This window comes from Antechinus flavipes, chromosome 5, assembly GCF_016432865.1.
Source record: "Antechinus flavipes isolate AdamAnt ecotype Samford, QLD, Australia chromosome 5, AdamAnt_v2, whole genome shotgun sequence".
NCBI classification, from domain to species: domain Eukaryota; kingdom Metazoa; phylum Chordata; class Mammalia; order Dasyuromorphia; family Dasyuridae; genus Antechinus; species Antechinus flavipes.
Genome location: NC_067402.1, coordinates 187,004,997 through 187,021,566, shown reverse-complemented (window position 1 = coordinate 187,021,566; position 16,570 = coordinate 187,004,997). Strand labels below are relative to the sequence as shown.

General features: G+C 37.6%; 1 protein-coding gene across 1 annotated transcript in view; it reads left to right on the top strand.

Moving 5' to 3' along the window:
• The window catches only part of VWF (von Willebrand factor), a 208,319-nt gene extending 207,295 nt beyond the window's left edge, over positions 1-1,024 (top strand). The window contains exon 52 of the mRNA XM_051962919.1: positions 674-1,024. Within this exon, the coding sequence (XP_051818879.1) occupies positions 674-862 (189 nt within the window). The 3' untranslated portion in view covers positions 863-1,024. The remainder of the gene's footprint in view (positions 1-673) is intronic.
• The last annotated feature ends 15,546 nt before the right edge of the window (positions 1,025-16,570 follow it).

Below are 16,570 nucleotides of genomic sequence, written 5' to 3'. Positions count from 1 at the left end.
GATTATTTGAGTCCCCAAAGAAGGGTAGCAGGCTGAAGAAAAATGAAGAAACGAAAAATGAATTAGGATTATTTGAGTCCCCAAAGAAAGGTAGCAGGGCAGAAAAAAATTAAAGAAAAGAAAAAGGAAATTAGGATTATTTGAGTCCCCAAAGAAGGGTAGTAGGACAGAAGAAAAATGAAAAGAAAAATGAATTAGGATTATTTGAGTCCCCAAAGAAGGATAGCAGGGCAGAAGAAAAATGAAGAAAAGAAAAAGGAAATTAGGATTATTTGAGTCCCCAAAGAAGGGTAGCAGGGCAGAAGAAAAATGAAGAAAAGTAAAAGGAAATTAGGATCATTTGAATCCCCAAAGAAGGGTAGAGCAAAAGCTTCATAACTGTGACAGTGGGTCACATACTTTTCCATATCCCTGGAGGATAAAACAAGGTTACTATTGTCCCAAGAATGATTTGAGTGAGGCACGTGGTCAGACCTATTAAATATGGAAATGGATTGTGGCCTTTCTTCAGAGATTTTTAGAAATAAGATAGATGTCTTCAATTTTCTTGGGGAAAGTCATTATCTTACTTAAAAGCAAGAGGATGGGCCACAAGACCCATCCTGTCTGTGGGATGCTGTAGTCATTATTCTGACCCTTTCTTGTTCCTTATTTTATATATTCCCTATTTTAGGGTAAATGTCCCAGCAAGGCCATCTACTCCATTGATGTCCAGGATGTACAAGACCAGTGTTCATGCTGCTCCCCAACTCAAATAGAGCCTGTGAGGGTCCCCCTAAAGTGCACCAATGGCTCTGTGATATACCACGATATTTTCAATGCCTTGAAGTGTCAGTGTTCTCCCCGGAAATGCACCACATGAAGCTCTTCAGCAATGGAGGAGGGGACCTGCATTTGCTTGCTGCTGGAGAAATGAAGCTTTTGGTTCCTCTTTACCTCCTTGGGACTGCTTCTCAGCCTTTCTGTACAGGGGTCCCCTTTCCCCCATAGCCTCACAATAAAGTCACATACCTTGTCATGCAAAGGGTTTAATGATTCTTCTTATTACATTAGGGAGTTGCCTTGATTGGGGAAGGATTGAAGTTGGGTTATGGATGAGGGAACTAAGCCTGAGCTTGATACATCTGTAGTTTGTATTGGGACTTGGTGAATACACATGTGGCTCTTGAGTTGCTGTTATAGCAAAAGCAGTCCATATTGTTCATGTGCTGCCTTCCTAAAGCTTACCGGAAGGCAGTGTTAATAGTGATTACACACAAGAAAGTAAATTATGTTCATCAAGTAATAATGTTCTGCTTAAGGTAATAGCCACGTGATATTTGTTCCAGTCTCATTGGTTTGTTGAATTATCCTGACAAACTGCATAACCCTGGGTGCTGGGGTAGGCTGGAGATAAAGCAAGATTAAAATCCAGTGATCAGAATTTGAATCTAGATTAAAAGATGATAAATTAGGATAAAGAATTGTGGGAAAATTATTGGATAATCAATCAATGGCTTTGCTCTAACCCTTATCAGGCCTTTCTCTTCTCAATTAGGTACTTCTCCTTCTTCTCCCTCCCCATTCCTTGTGTATTTTCATAGGATACAATCACTCTGTCTACTGTGGCCACAGGGGAAAAAAATGTGAAAAACCTTTAATAATTGGGATCCACATGGAAGTCTCCACCTAATTGTCCCCTAGAAATTTTCTCCTGCTTGCCCTCCCAGCTCTTTTTTACCCAAGTTATTTAAAAAGTCTGAAAGCACTCAGCTTCCATGGATCATGAGAAAGATCAGGGAAAGAAGCTACATATCTTGCATCCTACCCCAGCAATGGTACTGTGTGGACCCAGGGAAGCAGAGAAGAGATGCTTGGCTCCCAATTTATGGCTCTGGATCATGGACTAGGACAGACAAAGCAATGCCAGGGTAATATGTTGAACTGGCACACAGTACCCCATACTTCTCACACTCTCCCATCTTTCTTTTCACCACATGAGTGTGAATCCTGTCAGTTGAGAGCTACTGAGTCAATCTTGCTTCCACTATCTGATCTCCACAGATTGCTCCCACCAGCAATTCAAAATCCCATTTTCTAATCCTGCTTCTAATGATTCATATGTCAAGCAAGGATCCTCCAGTTCAGCTGATGTGTATTTTCTTGTTCCTCATGCCCCTAGTGACTTCTAGGCGGTGACTGTTAAGGGCAATAAAAGAAAAAATTAATAGTTCTATAAACCTATATGTTCTTGACTAGGTCCAGACACTTTTCAGTATCTCCTTAATCTGTTTTTCTCTTATTTGGAATTTCTGGTATCTCTCCTTCTCTCCAGTCCCAACAGAGGTAAAACGCTGTTACACTTACCACTTAGCAAAGAAATTAGGGTTAAAATACTAATGTTCTGTGATTTAGTAGCAAAAGTTAAGACCTGAAAGGTCATTCAAGTATTTATTTGCTTGTGTGGTAACTTGCTTTTGGGGTTTTTGTTCATTTGAGGTTAAATTGAAATAATAAGAATAAGAAATAATAAAAATAACAGTAATCATACTGATGATAGCTAGCATTTATATTGTGCCTACTATGTGACAGGTGCTGTGTTAAGTGCTTTACAATCATATTTGATCCTCAAAACAATCCTAGGATGTAGGTATTACAGATGAAAAAACTGAAGCAGAGATTAAGTGCCTATAGGCAAAGCAATGCAAGGATAAGATATATATATATATATATATGTATGTATATAGCTATAAGTATTTGAGGAAGAATTTAAACTCAGAGTCAGTTTGATTCCAGACCACCACTCTATCCAATTAGTCTAATCTTTTTCCATTTCACAATCCTTCAAATACTTAATAATAGCTATCATGTCCCTCAGGGCAGCTCACTAGCTATGTGACATTGTGTAAATCACTTAACCTTGTTTGCCTCAGTTTCTTTTTCTGTAAAATGAGCTAGAGAAGGAGATATCTTTTCCAAGAAAATGCCCAAAAGGGTCACAAAGAGTCAGGTATGACTGAAAAATGGTTAAGTAACAATCCTTACCAATTCAAACTTCTTCTCTATACTAAACATTCTTAATTCTTTCAATTCATGAGTTTGAGGTTCACTAAAACCTTTAACTCTTTTTCTTTATTTTTCACTTAACAGTATTTTATATTTTTCCAATTGCATGCAAAAATCGTTTTGTTTTTCTTTCTTTTTCTTTTCTTTACTTCTTTGATACAAGCTACCAGAAAGAAACAAAGATAGTTCTTTTTAAAACCTTCCCCCCCTTTTTTATTGCTTTCTTTTTTTCTAGTTATACATGTATGTTAAATTTTTTAAATATACATTTCTTTATGAATCATGTTGGGAGAGAAAAATCAGGACAAAAGGGAAAAACCACAAGAAAAAAAAATGAATACAGCATGTGTTGATTTACCTTCAGTCTTTATAAAGATAGTTTACAAAGATTCATTTTTTTATTAAAGCTTTTTATTTATAAAACATATGCATGGGTAATTTTTCAACATTGACTTTTGCAAAACCTTCTGTTCCAAATTTTCCCTTTCTTCCCCCCATCACCTCCCCTAGATAGCAAGTCATTCAATACATATTAAATATAACGTTCATTTTTGTAAGATTTTGAGTTCCATTTTTTCTGCCTCTCTCCCTTAAATTCTTTTTTCATATGAGCTTCTGTATAGTTATGATTTCCCCATCTTGTACTTTTGAAATGGATTTTTTGAATCTAGGTAAACATTTGAACCCAAAACAAACATTTATACCTACTTGGGGCAGGGAGCAGGGGATTAAATACTCTCACATTAACCTTTATCTTTCACTTTCCCTCTCACCTATTGTTCACATTTATTTTTATTAAATTTTGTCTTATTTCATGTGACCCTAATGTTCTATTTTTTTCCAAATATTTTTGGAAGCTCATACTCTCATCCAACCATTACCTATCTCTTTCAGTTTTGTGTCATAAACAAACTGACAAATATGCCCACATTTATTATTGTTTTGTTTGAAGCATAGGCCCAAAAATATAATCCTGGCAGTCCTGAGTAAGACACCTTTTTCTATATTGACATTAACCCATTCATGATTGCTTTTTAGATCTAGTTAGTCAATAAATTCTAGGCTCATCTATTATATTTTCTAGCTCATATGTATCCATCAGGTTTACAAGAATAGCCTGGAAAGACTTTGTCCATTGCTTTGTAGAAATCTAGACAAACTAGCATTCCCCTGATCAGTCAAAAAGGAAAATAAGGTTAATGCGGCATTTTGTTCTTGATGAAACCATTCAGGCTCTTCCTGATCATCGTGTTCATTTTTATGTGTTCATTAAACATCATTTTAATTACCCATCTTAGAATTTTTCCGTAAATTGAAGTCCATAGATGTATAGTATGCTTTCTTTTCTTTTTTGGAAAATTGCTCTTTTCTAACTCTATGGATCTTCTGTTCTCCATGATCTTTTCAAAATCATTGATTGTGGCTCAGCAGTCACATCTGGCACGTCTTTTAGTGCTTTGGAGTAGAGTTCATCTGGGCCAAGTGATTTGGACTCATCCAGGGTAGATCAGTGTTCTTTTGCTATCTGGAGTTTCAACATCCAATTAATCATTGTTATTCTGTCCTTTCCAAATACAAAGATTATTCTTTTTGGCAGAGAAAAAAAAGCAAAGTAAGAATCCATCAGCTCAGTCTTCTTTGTGTCATCTATTATCATCATCCCATCAACACTGGACAGCAAATTTTCTCTTTGATTTCCCTCTTTTCTCTACAATACTGAAAAAAAATACTTCTTTTTATTTTCCTCCATTTTCCTTGCTAGCCTGAGTTCATTCTAAGCTTTAGAACATATTACACTATTCTTATGGGACTATGATTTATGCTTTTTTAAAAAAAATCTAAGTTCTCTGTGTGTCCTTTTCAGTTTTTTTCTTCCTCATCTAAATTTTTTTCTTTGTGTCTTCAGAATTTCATTCTTGAGAGCTTTCCCTTCTACTGAGTTGATTCTCAGTATAGAAATTTGATCTAAGGCTCCTGTCTATTTTTTCTCTTAAGCTTTTTAAATCTGTTCACCAAATATCTATAGTGCATTTTAGCCTATGCCCATTTTTTTCCCCTTTTCTATCAAAGACTTTAAGGTGATGTGGTCATCTTTCTGTGAGGTTTCCATAATTTCTACTTCAACTGCCAGTTCCCTTTGTTGGTTTCTTTACCTTTTGAAGGATGAAATTATCATTAAGGTAAGTAGGAAATAATTAGCTGATCTGCTTTTGGCAAAGAGAAAGAGTACTCCAGCAGATTTCTAGATAATTAAGGTCCCCTGTCACTGCTATTTCATACCTCTGTGTCAGGTTTCTAATCTGTTTCCAGAACTTACATGTTTCCTCTTTATTTTTTAAAAAAAATGGTTATTTATTTATTTTAAAAATTCTTTTCTTTTAAAATTTTGTGTTTCACATTTTCTCCCTTCTCACCACTTCTCTACTCACTGAGAAGGCAAGTGATACACTACCAATTATCAATGTGAAATCATGGAAAACCTATTTCCATATTAGTCATATCAGCAAAAAAAAAAAAAAAAAATTTTACTTCAACTTGCATCCAGAGTTCATCAGTTTTCTCTCTGGAAGTAGATAGCATTTTTCATCATGAATCCTTTGCACTTGTCTTGGATCATTATATTGATCAGAGTAGCTAAATCTTTCACAATTGATCATTATTACAGCATTGCTATTACTATGCACAATGATCTCCTAGTTCTCACTTCATTTTATGTTTATATAGGTCTTGCCATCTTTCTTTCTTTCTTTCTTTCTTTCTTTCTTTCTTTCTTTCTTTCTTTCTTTCTTTCTTTCTTTCTTTCTTTCTTTCTTTCTTTCTTTCTTTCTTTCTTTCTTTCTTTCTTTCTTTCTTTCTTCTTTCTTTCTTTCTCCTCCTCCTCCTCCTCCATAATCATTTTTTATATCACAATAACACTCCATTCCAATCACATGCCACAATTTTTTTAGCCATTTCCTAATTGATGAGCACTCCCTATTTTCTAATTTTTTGCCACCACAAAAAGGGCTGGTATAAATAGTTATAAAACATTTAAACAAAATTTAAATTAAAATTATTTAAATAAAAAGTTAAATATATAGAACCATTTCTTTTCTATTTGATCTCTTTGGGGATATAGACATCGTACATTAGATAAAAGGATATTTATAGGTTTGTAGTTTTTTGGGCATGGATCCCTCATTGTTCTCCAGAATGGCTGGACAAGTTGTTTTGTTTTATTGTTTATTGAAGTCTCAAGGAATCATTATCTTTCAGTTGTCCAATTCTAATTTTTAAGGAATTATTTCATTTAATGAGTTTTTGTACTTCTTTTTACATTTACTTAATTCTGCTTTTTAAGGAGTTCTTTTCTTCAATGAATTTTTGTGGCTTTTTTAAATCAATAGGCCAACTTTATTTTTAAAGTATTAATATGCCTCATTTTTCAGACTATTATTTATCTTTTCATACTTTTCTTGAATCATTCTCATTTATTTCCCTAAAATTTCTCCCAGTAATCTTATTTATCTGTCTAACTCTTCCAGGAATTCTTGTTGAGCTTGTGTCCAATTAACATTTGTCTTTGAGGCTTTGCTTGCAGCTGTTTTCAAATTGTTGGCTTTTTCTAAAGTTTCCATTTTGGTCTTCCCTGCCACAGCAGTAGCTTTTTGTCACCAAGTTCTCTTTTTGTTGTTTGTTCTTTTTTCCAGTCTATTTCTTGACTCTGAACTTTATGTTAAAGTTGGGTAGTAGGAGTAGGAGACTCTTTAAACTGAGTAGGGACAATAGAGTTGCAAATCAGTGCCAATAAAGGGTTCTCTGTAATCTCTTTCTGACCAGCTGTCCAACCCTCTTACTGTCTCTTGACTGAGGACTCTCTAAGCTTCTATTATTGTTGTGCTCTCATCTAAGACTTACTGCTAGTGCTCCTGTTGTGCATTTTCATCTGTGCCCAACCCAGTATTGCAAACCTTTCCTGTGGATCTACTAAGTTGTCTCAGGCTGGAAAAATATCTCTTTATGAACTTTTGTTGGAGTAACAGTTAACACTTTTGCACCAAAATTAGATTTGAAATGTTACTTTAAAGTTGTTTAGAAAGAAATGGTGGGGAAATTCAGTTGAGTTCTACCATCTTAGTTTGTGGTGATCTTGTTCCCAAATGCAGCCAGGTGATAAAAGTTCAGATCTTTTATTATCTCCAATATAGTCCGGTTAGCTTAGAGGCCTCTCTCTCTCCTTGGTTCTAAGAGCTCTTTCCGAATGTCCTTTGCTTCTGCCTCTGCTTTCTTCAGCCTCCAGAGCCAGCACCAAGTTGAATCTGTCTTGCCTCTGAGAGAGGGCTTCTGGTGTAATTCTGCTGAAATCTCCCAAAGTGCTCTGTGTCTGCACCAGAGTGCTCCTCTCTAATCCAGCTGAACTCTCTTCTGTGACCAACCAGCCAAGTGGAATATATTCTCTCTTGCCTCAGAGAGAGGGCTTCTGGCGTAATTCTGCTGAAATCTCTCAAAGTGCTCTGTGTCTGCACCAGAGTGCTCCTCTCCAATCTATCTGAACTCTCTTCCGCGACCAGCCAGCCAAATGGAATATATTCTAGAATAGCTCTCTCTTCACTGGCCTTATATCTGAGTCTTTTGAGAGAATGGGATTATGGGTTTTCTCCCATAGTGCTCTCTGGCCCAAAGAGCTTCAAGGGAGGTGTGAACTCACAAAGTTACAAAGTTTACTTTGTGAAGCTGCCATACTTGTGAACTCCAATGAGTAAAGGTGCAAACACAAGCATTGTACTAATTAGTTCTACTTAGTATCTTGTTTCAGGTTCTGGCCCAAAACATCTTCTTGTAAGATCAGATCAACTCTAATTAGTTAGCAATTTGTAAAGATTCCAACATTAGTTCCCATCCCTTTCTTTTCTTCATTATAGATTATATGGTATACTCTGATGATAAATTCTGTTACTTTCCACTGCTGATTTTCATCTGTCCATGATACTCCACTTTTCTGAGTCCTGGATTTCCTTACATGAGTATATATATCTTTTCAATATACAATGCACTCTCTTTTGCTCTTTAGCTATGTAGTTCCTTCTTCAGATGGTATACTTTTCCAGAGCTATATTATTGATTTTGTAACACAAAGTCTCTCTCAGTCTCATTTACTTTTTTTGTGTTAGTTGAAAGTCCAGCCTTGGTTGTTAGTTATACAGTGTGCTTTTGTGTGCAGACATAAAGCCATGGGCTTTATCGTGGGGCTTCTTTCTCAGAGTTGATTTTCTGTAATTCTGGTCATCTCTGTTATTTTTATTCTTTTAACATCATAGCTATGCTTTATGGTATTGAACTTAATCCATACTTTTCTATTGAAAAGCTCTTTTGGTTATATTGGCAAGATTCAAGGTAAAGTGAATTTAAGCAAGTCTAGTACTTTAAATGCTCTTTACTCCTGGCCAGAAATATCTGTTCCTACATTTTATATTTGGAATTCTAGAATTCCAAATCCCATTCTCACACACTGTCTTTTAACGAGTGGTCACTTCCAAAACTTAACTTTCTCTTCTGAAGCCCATGATTTTGATTGGCATTAGTAATGAAATAAAACACTCTTTGTCTTTATAGGTCCATTAATTTTTTGTTTAAGATTTCACAGTTTTCAGCAATGCTTTCTAGGTTCTTTTGAGTGGTATTCTCTAGAGGGACTATCAGAAATGGATACAATCATCATGTTGGGCAAGTCTTAAGAGAGTCTCTATCATGTCTTGGATACTCACATTGGAAAGACAGCAGACATTTATCTTGTTACTGCTAGAGAAATCATCAACCACCATTTCTCATCTTTTCTTCCTCTGACCATTATTAGATGACCTTTTATCTGATGATGTATCTTGATCCACATGGAACTGATGTAGGGAAGACAGCAGTGATTCTGAAGCCCTTTTGACCTAAAAGTGCTCTTATTTATCAATGATTATAAAAGTTCTCTGGCCTAGGTATGTAATAATATTTTTCCCTTAGATGTATTAGTAATCCTGAAGCCCCCTGACCTGAGAGTGCTCTTGTACTAACAATCTGTCTGTCAATGATTTCAAAGTGTTCTGGCCTTAGGATAGTTCTAGATCTGCCGGTCAGTGATAATCAAATTCCTGAGACCACTCCTCAAACCTACCTGTAAGCCATTAAATTAGCAAAAAAAAAAAAACCATGAAGCTCTAATCCAACTCTGTATAAATGTATCCCCTTCTCTCAGATCCCTAGCTAAATTCTCTTGGAATTTAGTCCGCTTGTAATGGCATTATAATTACAATAAAACTTTGTCCCTTGATTAGGAAAATGGTTCAAGCATGCAAATTCTTTTGAGACACCTCACAACATCAGTCTCGGACCCCAAACTTTTGGGGTCCCTTTCTCAATCTCAAAGAATCAGCTCCCTCTTCTGTGGGAAGAACCTATTATCTACAGGAAGAAATTATCTATTGCTACCTGTCCTTTTCTTTTTCCATAGTCTTCTACTTTTCATTCTTCACACACAGGTCAGGATTCTCCTCCCCATTTTAGGTCTTCTACTTCTTGGTTTTTACTTTGCAGTATTTACTCTTTTTCCTTTTTCTTCTTTTCCCATAACAAAGGCTCCTGGAGTCACAAACAGAGAAAGAAAACATTGGAGACTCACAGAACTCAGAGAAGCCCATCACCTCTATTTTCTCCTAGGGGCAAAGACTTCTGGGTCTGTTAAACAGATATCACTTTCAGACCTATGCTTTCTGCCCAATTCATAAGTCTGAATCTCTTGGAAAGCTAAGGCATATTTTACTCTTTCTTATCATTCATTCATCCTTAGTATCTTCCTGATATGATCTTCTCAACTCTGGTAAATTATGGCCTTCACCTTTTGTTAGGCAAGTAGCTCCTGGAACCAAGAGGTTCCAATCTTGAATTTCCAAGTCAGATAGCAAGTCTAGAAACATCCTTACGACCACTATTTTGCTCAGGAAAAGACATAACAGAAGATACCTTAAGGACTTGATATTCTTAAGTACATGTTCTCATCCTCCACTCTGGGGAGATAATAAAAGAGAGAAAGAGGTCCCCTCTCCTCTTGTTGGAAGTTCAAGGGACAGGCTGCCTGAGTGCCGAGCAATACACTCCAAAGAGAAGAAAAGAGCAACAGAGTGCAGTTACTCCTTTTGAACTCTACTAAGTGGTCTGTTCCTCCTGCTTCAAAGGCCAGTTCTCTTTGATAGTCTTCCCAATGATTGTGACCATGGCAACCCACAAGGAGTCTTTTCATCATGTCTGTACTTTAGCAAGTATTCAGGATGCAAAGCCCTCTCCATATATGCTCTGTGGGATGATCCCAGTCCACTAGATCTGTAGAGTTTCCCATTACCTTCATTACAAAAATTTTCCCTCAAGTCCTATTCAAATGTATCAAGGTAACATAAAAGTGATAATGGGTTCTCAGCAGTTATACTATTATAATAAATACTATTTAGCAAACACATAAAGATGGACCTGATATCAATGTCAACTATTTAAATTCAGAGAGGTACATAACTTTAAAATGATCTACCAGGTGATGACTCCCCCAACCCCAACCCTCCTTCAGTAAATCCCTAATATCACCCACCAATTAAAGAACAGGAGGCTTTTGTTCTGCCTGAATAGAAAAATCACAATGAGGGGCAGCTAGGTGGGGCAATGGATAGAGCACCAGTCCTGAAGTCAGGAGAACCTGAGTTCAAATGTGGTCTCACACTTAACACTTCCTAGCTGTATGACCTTGGGCAAGTCACTTAACCCTAATTGCCTCAGGAAAAAAAAAGAATAATAATTACAATGATGAGATGGCTGATCCTAGAAATGCTATTTCATTTAGCAGCATATTTCATTATAGGGCATCTTGAGCTCTTAGATGGACTGAAAAGGAATCTTTGGCTGAATGTCATCCATTCCCCTGTTTTCTAGTCAGAAATGCACTTTAACCATCACAGAGACAGACAACATTGACTTTTGAGAGGGTTCTACCCTTTTTCCTTTAACCTGTTAGTGTCTTAGAAACTGACAATCTACAGCTAAGTTCTTTCTCATACCTAATTTCCCTCTTGCAGACGGAGCAGTTTTCCTCTCCTGTCTATTCTTATAATTCACCCAATTTCCTCATCTTCTTTCCTCCCCTCCCCTCACCCCTTTCTGCTTCATTATTCAGCACTAGAGAGGATCAGGCCAGGATAGAGACTGGATCTGAGTAGGGGCCCCACGAGGGTAATCTGCTATTATTCCTTTGGGAGGAACGCCTCTCCAGGCGGTCAATGATCCAGATGATTCTGATGAATTACAATCAGCTAGAATATTTCACAGTGGGATGAGTTTGTAAAAGGGAGTCCTATTGGGGTGGTGGGGCAGGGAAGAGGAAACTAGCTTGGAAGAGGGGACTGGAGGTTTCCTTTTCTCTCCCTCCTGTTTTGCAGACTTAAGTGCTCAATCCAGAGGGAAAGAAGTCAGCATCCTCATGGACCACTAACCCTGCCCACGTACTTTAACGGAGTCTGGCGCCCGGGGTGCTGAGCTGGAGGGGTTTCCTATGGCCTCTCTGAGCCTGCAGCCCCGAGAAGGGGAAGGGAGAAGAGGAAGACAGAAGGAAAAAGGGGGAAGGGGGCGGGGTGGGAAAGAGGAGGAGGTGGAGGAGGCGGCTGCAGCAGTGGTAGGGGATGGGGCGGTTTAGTCCTGAGCAGGTTGAGCCGCGATGGAATTAACCTCGCTGAGATAAACCGGCACAGTCCCGCCAGCAGCTTGGCTGTCTGGTTTTCTTACTTCAGGACCCCGCTGTCCAGCACCATGGCCACCAGGGCGCATGGTGAGTGTCCGCTGGGCACAGCGCAGACTGGTGAGTGGAGGGGGTAGAGGGAGACCCCCTTTCTGGGTTGGGTGGAGGCTAAACCTGGCTCAGCAGGTGTAAGAGGGAATCACTGCTCGGCACACTTGAAGAATTCAAGGGGAGAAGTTTTAAGAAGGAGAGGGCGCCCTGCGGGGAAGTGAGGGTGGAGAGTGGAAGACAGAGACACGGCAGCAATTCCTTTGGTTCCTTGAGCTATCCTTCTGGACTCCAGGATCCGTGAAAATTTGGAGGAGAACCTATTGTCTTGGGTAAAAACGAATTGGGGTTCTGTTAGTATTCTTGAGACTCAGAGATCTATGCCTACCCCTGGAGGAAATTGTTAAGTAGATAAGGTTTTAGTCCTCCTTCCCCTTGCTTATTTCAAGCCCCTCTAAGGGCCTCTTTCCCTTTTAGAAGATGTAGGATCTTACTCAATTCACTACCTCCCTATCTCCTACCCCAATCCCCCAGAGACCCTAAAATATCAGTCGTTTACACTTTGGTGTGGAGGATTTGTTTTCCAGATTGGAAGGTCTTGTCACCTGTTCAAGTAATTTCTTCAAACTGAAGAAGTGTACAGGACTCCTAAAATCTCAGTCATAGACAGCCACACCAGCTAAGGCTGCTCCTGCAGGAGACCATGGCTTTTGTAGCCTTGTTTTCTGTTCTGTCTCTGGCATGATTTAGGTAGCAGAATGTCATGAGAAATGTGGTACTTCTTAGATCTGGTTCTCACTATAGTTTTGGTGCTTTTGGGTGCTATGTGGGAAAAGATCTAAGGAACCTATGTAAACTATGTTGTACTTTGGTGTTTATTGAGCCAGACCAGACAGATCTCAATGGGAAAAGGTCTAATTTCATTCTAAAGGCCAAGGATTCTCCATCCTCTGGAGGCTGGATGTCTGCTTACGTCACTTTGGCTTGTAATAGTAATTGCTTTTAGTCCTAAAATACACAAAGATGCCCTCACACAACTCTCCTCCCAGAATCATAGAATGTTGGGACTGGGAAGGATCTTAGAAATCATCTCTTGGTGATTACCTGCAGACCTATACAGGTAAAGTGTCATGTTCAAGGTCACAGGCAGTCTAGTGCTTTTCTACAGCACTTCTATCTTTGATGGTAGGTGTCTTTAGGTTGCAAAATTTCTCATTTGGAGAGCTGGGTGTTGTGATTCATTTTGTTCATTCCCAATAAAGATGCTTAAAAGACTGCTACTTTATCCCTTTCTTCATTCTGTTTGGTTCCCACTTTCTCTGCTGGTTATCTGCACTTGAAAATACCAACCCCAGATTAGTGTCAAAGTATCTCATTCCATGTAATGCTTGAATAGTGCAAAGGTCTATGAGAAGCTTGTTTACAAAGAATAAATGATAATCCATCTTCATTGGAGTGGTGGGAGGCTAGGGGAACAGACTATCACATACTTGTTTGACTTGTGATGTTTTGATTGTAGATTATTTTAGCTGCTTTCTTCCCCCATCTCCTGATCTTTTTGGAAGGTTTGGTTATGACAAGAGCTGGCTTGATGGGGAAGAAGAAGAGAGCACTATATTTAGAAATGGAGGTGATGTAAAAATAAAATATTATTAAAATGCATATATTTTAAATGTTTTTGGGAAATGCTTGTATTTTAAGAATAGGGAGTGAGGGCTAGAATAAATTCCTAAAAGTGAATGCCAACATAGTTCCCCAAACTGAAAGTCCAGGTGAAAATAAGACAATGCATCTGAAAGAAATGCAGTATGCTTAGCCTAATTCAATTAGGCAACCATTTATTAAACACTTTCCGTAGACAAGACACTGAGGAAAATAGGAAGGCAAAAATCAGAGTCCCCATGGCCCATATTGCGGAAGCTGTTAAATGAAAGGAGAAGGAGATTGTATTTTATCCTAGAGTCAATAGGGAGTCATGGAAAGTTTTTGATGTATAACCTGTGCTGGTGTACAAATTCTGAAGGTGAAGAAAATTACCATGTGAGTCACTAATGGTTGCTTTTTAGATGAGGTTCGTAAAAATGTATAAAATCAAGAGAAAGTCATACCAGCTCTCAGTTGCTCATCCCCAAGAAGTCTGTGCTGCAGTATAAGGTGGATTACAGTTGGAGGGGTGCTTGGTCCTGTTAGGGATCATGGTCCAGAGCTAAGTGACCCTTGACTTTCTCATAATTGAATCTTTTCTATATGCTATAACTCATTGCTTTACATAAAGTGTTTGAATATTTTAAGTCATTCACTCCTCGTGGTAGACCTCTGTAGGAATTTTCTATAAAGAATTGGAAATTTGGAATATATGGCTTAAGATTTTTACAGTGATGGCGGGGGAGGCAGGATAAATTGTTGTCCATCATGTGTGGTCATACCTGTGCCATAGGGAAAGAATTTGATCATCTAGGGGGAAGATATGGAAGGGAGAGGGAGAGGGAAATCTTAAGAGACAAGTTAGGAGTACAATTAAGAGGTAATGAAGGCCTGGACTGGGGTCATTCGTATTTGAGTGGAATAAAGGGTCCAGGTGTTTGAGATACAGTGAGAACAGGATAGATGAAACCTGGCAATTGATTGATGAAGGACAGGGAGGAGGAATGAAAACGTCTCTAAGGTTACAAACTTGGGCGACTGGCAAGGTTTTGTCCCTAAGCTAAAATGAGGAAGTTGGGAAGAGGGGTATATTTTGAGGAAAAAATAGACAATTTGTTTTTGACTTTGAGATTGATATGCTAATGATATATCTAAGTAGTGATGTATAGCAAATAGTTGTAGATGTTAAATAGACTCTATTGATTGAATTGGGACTCGATTTAAGAAGAGAATTTAGAGATGGCATATAGTTTAAGGAGTTATTTATTTAACTCCCTCTTCCCCTCATGATTTTATTTTTATTTGTGTTGCATAAATTGCTTGTGTGTATGTGTGTGTTTATGTGTTGGTGCTAAATATTGGTGATGCATGTGGGTTGATTTTTATACCCTGCAACATTTCTTTTTTAAAATTAAAACTTATTATTTTCAAAATATATATGGATAATTTTTTACATTTACCCCTACAAAAACCCTGTGCTCTATTTTTTTTAACCTCCCTTCCTTTCACCTTCTCCCCAGTCAAGTGATCCAATATATGTTGAACATGTATAGTAAGGCGTTATTTAGAGATGTATAAAATACATGATAATTGAACTCATGGAAACAAATGAAATCATCAATAGAATGTATATGGCAAAAAGAGAAAAGGACACAAGACAGAATCTTGGAGAATATCTATTTTTTCTTCTTTTTCTTTTCTCTTTTTTACTTAATGATACTTTGTTTTCCAATTACATGTAAAGACAATTTTCAACATTCATTTTTAAGATTTTGATTTCCAAATTTTTCTCCTTCCCTTCCCAAAATGTCAAGCAATCTAATATGGGTTATACATGTGTAATCATGTAAAACATGTTTTCACATTATTCATGTTGTGAAAGAAGAAACAGAACAAAAGGGAAAAACCCCCCACAAAAACCCATCACCAACAAAAGTGAAAAATTGTATTCTTTGATCTGCATTCAAACTCCATAGATTTTTTCTGGATGTGAATAGCATTTTCCATCATAACTCTTTTGAAATCATCTTGGATCATTGTATTGCTAAGAAGAGCTAAGTCATTCATTGTTGATCATTTTGCTTGAGTTCATGGAGGACTTTCCAGTTTTATTTTCTTCTAAGAGTACTTTCTTGTCATTTCCCATAGAACAATAATATTCCATCATAAATACACACCACAGGTTATTGAGCCACTCCCCAATTGTTGGGTATCTCCTCAATTTCCATTTTTCTTTTTTGCCCTGAGAAGAGAGTTGCTTTGAATATTTTTGGTACATATAGGTCATTTTTCTTTTCCTTCCTCTTCCCCCAATCTCTTTTGATATTCATGCCAAGTAGTGGTGTGGTTAGATCAAAGAACATGCTTTGATTTATAGCCCTTTGGACACAGATCATATCTTTGATCATTTATCAATTGGGACATGGCTCTTACTTTTTTTTTTTTTTTTTTAATAAATTTGACTTCGTTCCCTCTAGAAGGAATAAAGAAATGAGGCCAATGTAAATGTTTAAACCCAGAAAGGTAAACAAAATTTTAAGCTGGGTGTGAGCCTTTTATCTTAGGAAAAGTATCAGTCCTATTTCTTTTTTTAGAGAGGTAAAAGTGGTAAAGAGAAATAAAAGATCATCAGTGCTGGTTTCAGAAATCCTAATTTGTTCTTGCAATATAGCATCTTCCTAGTGTCTCATGTACTGGCTCTCATTCTCTCTGGTGGCTGCTTTTGCTTTCTTATCCCTGATTACTATCCTTTCTCTTCCTCCCCAATAGCTTCTAGGCTCATCCCATAGTTTAGTTAGGGAGGGAGGGGGGAAGAGGTGGCCCATCAGTCCCAACCAGGGCAAAACTCCCTTGTGGACTGAAGAGGGAATTTCTGGAAACTCTTGCCTTGAAAACAGCAGGCATTCATTTTTAAGCATCTTGCTATACCTTTAAATATGACTACAGAAAAAAAAATCTGAAATTGGAAGGAGCTTTATAAAGACTTTGTTTAATCTCTGTATTAACAGAAGAGTCCATTTGTAAAAATTTGTTTATTTTTAATCAACAAAAATTCTTTCCCATCCACCTCTTCCTATTAAAAAAGAAACAAAATTG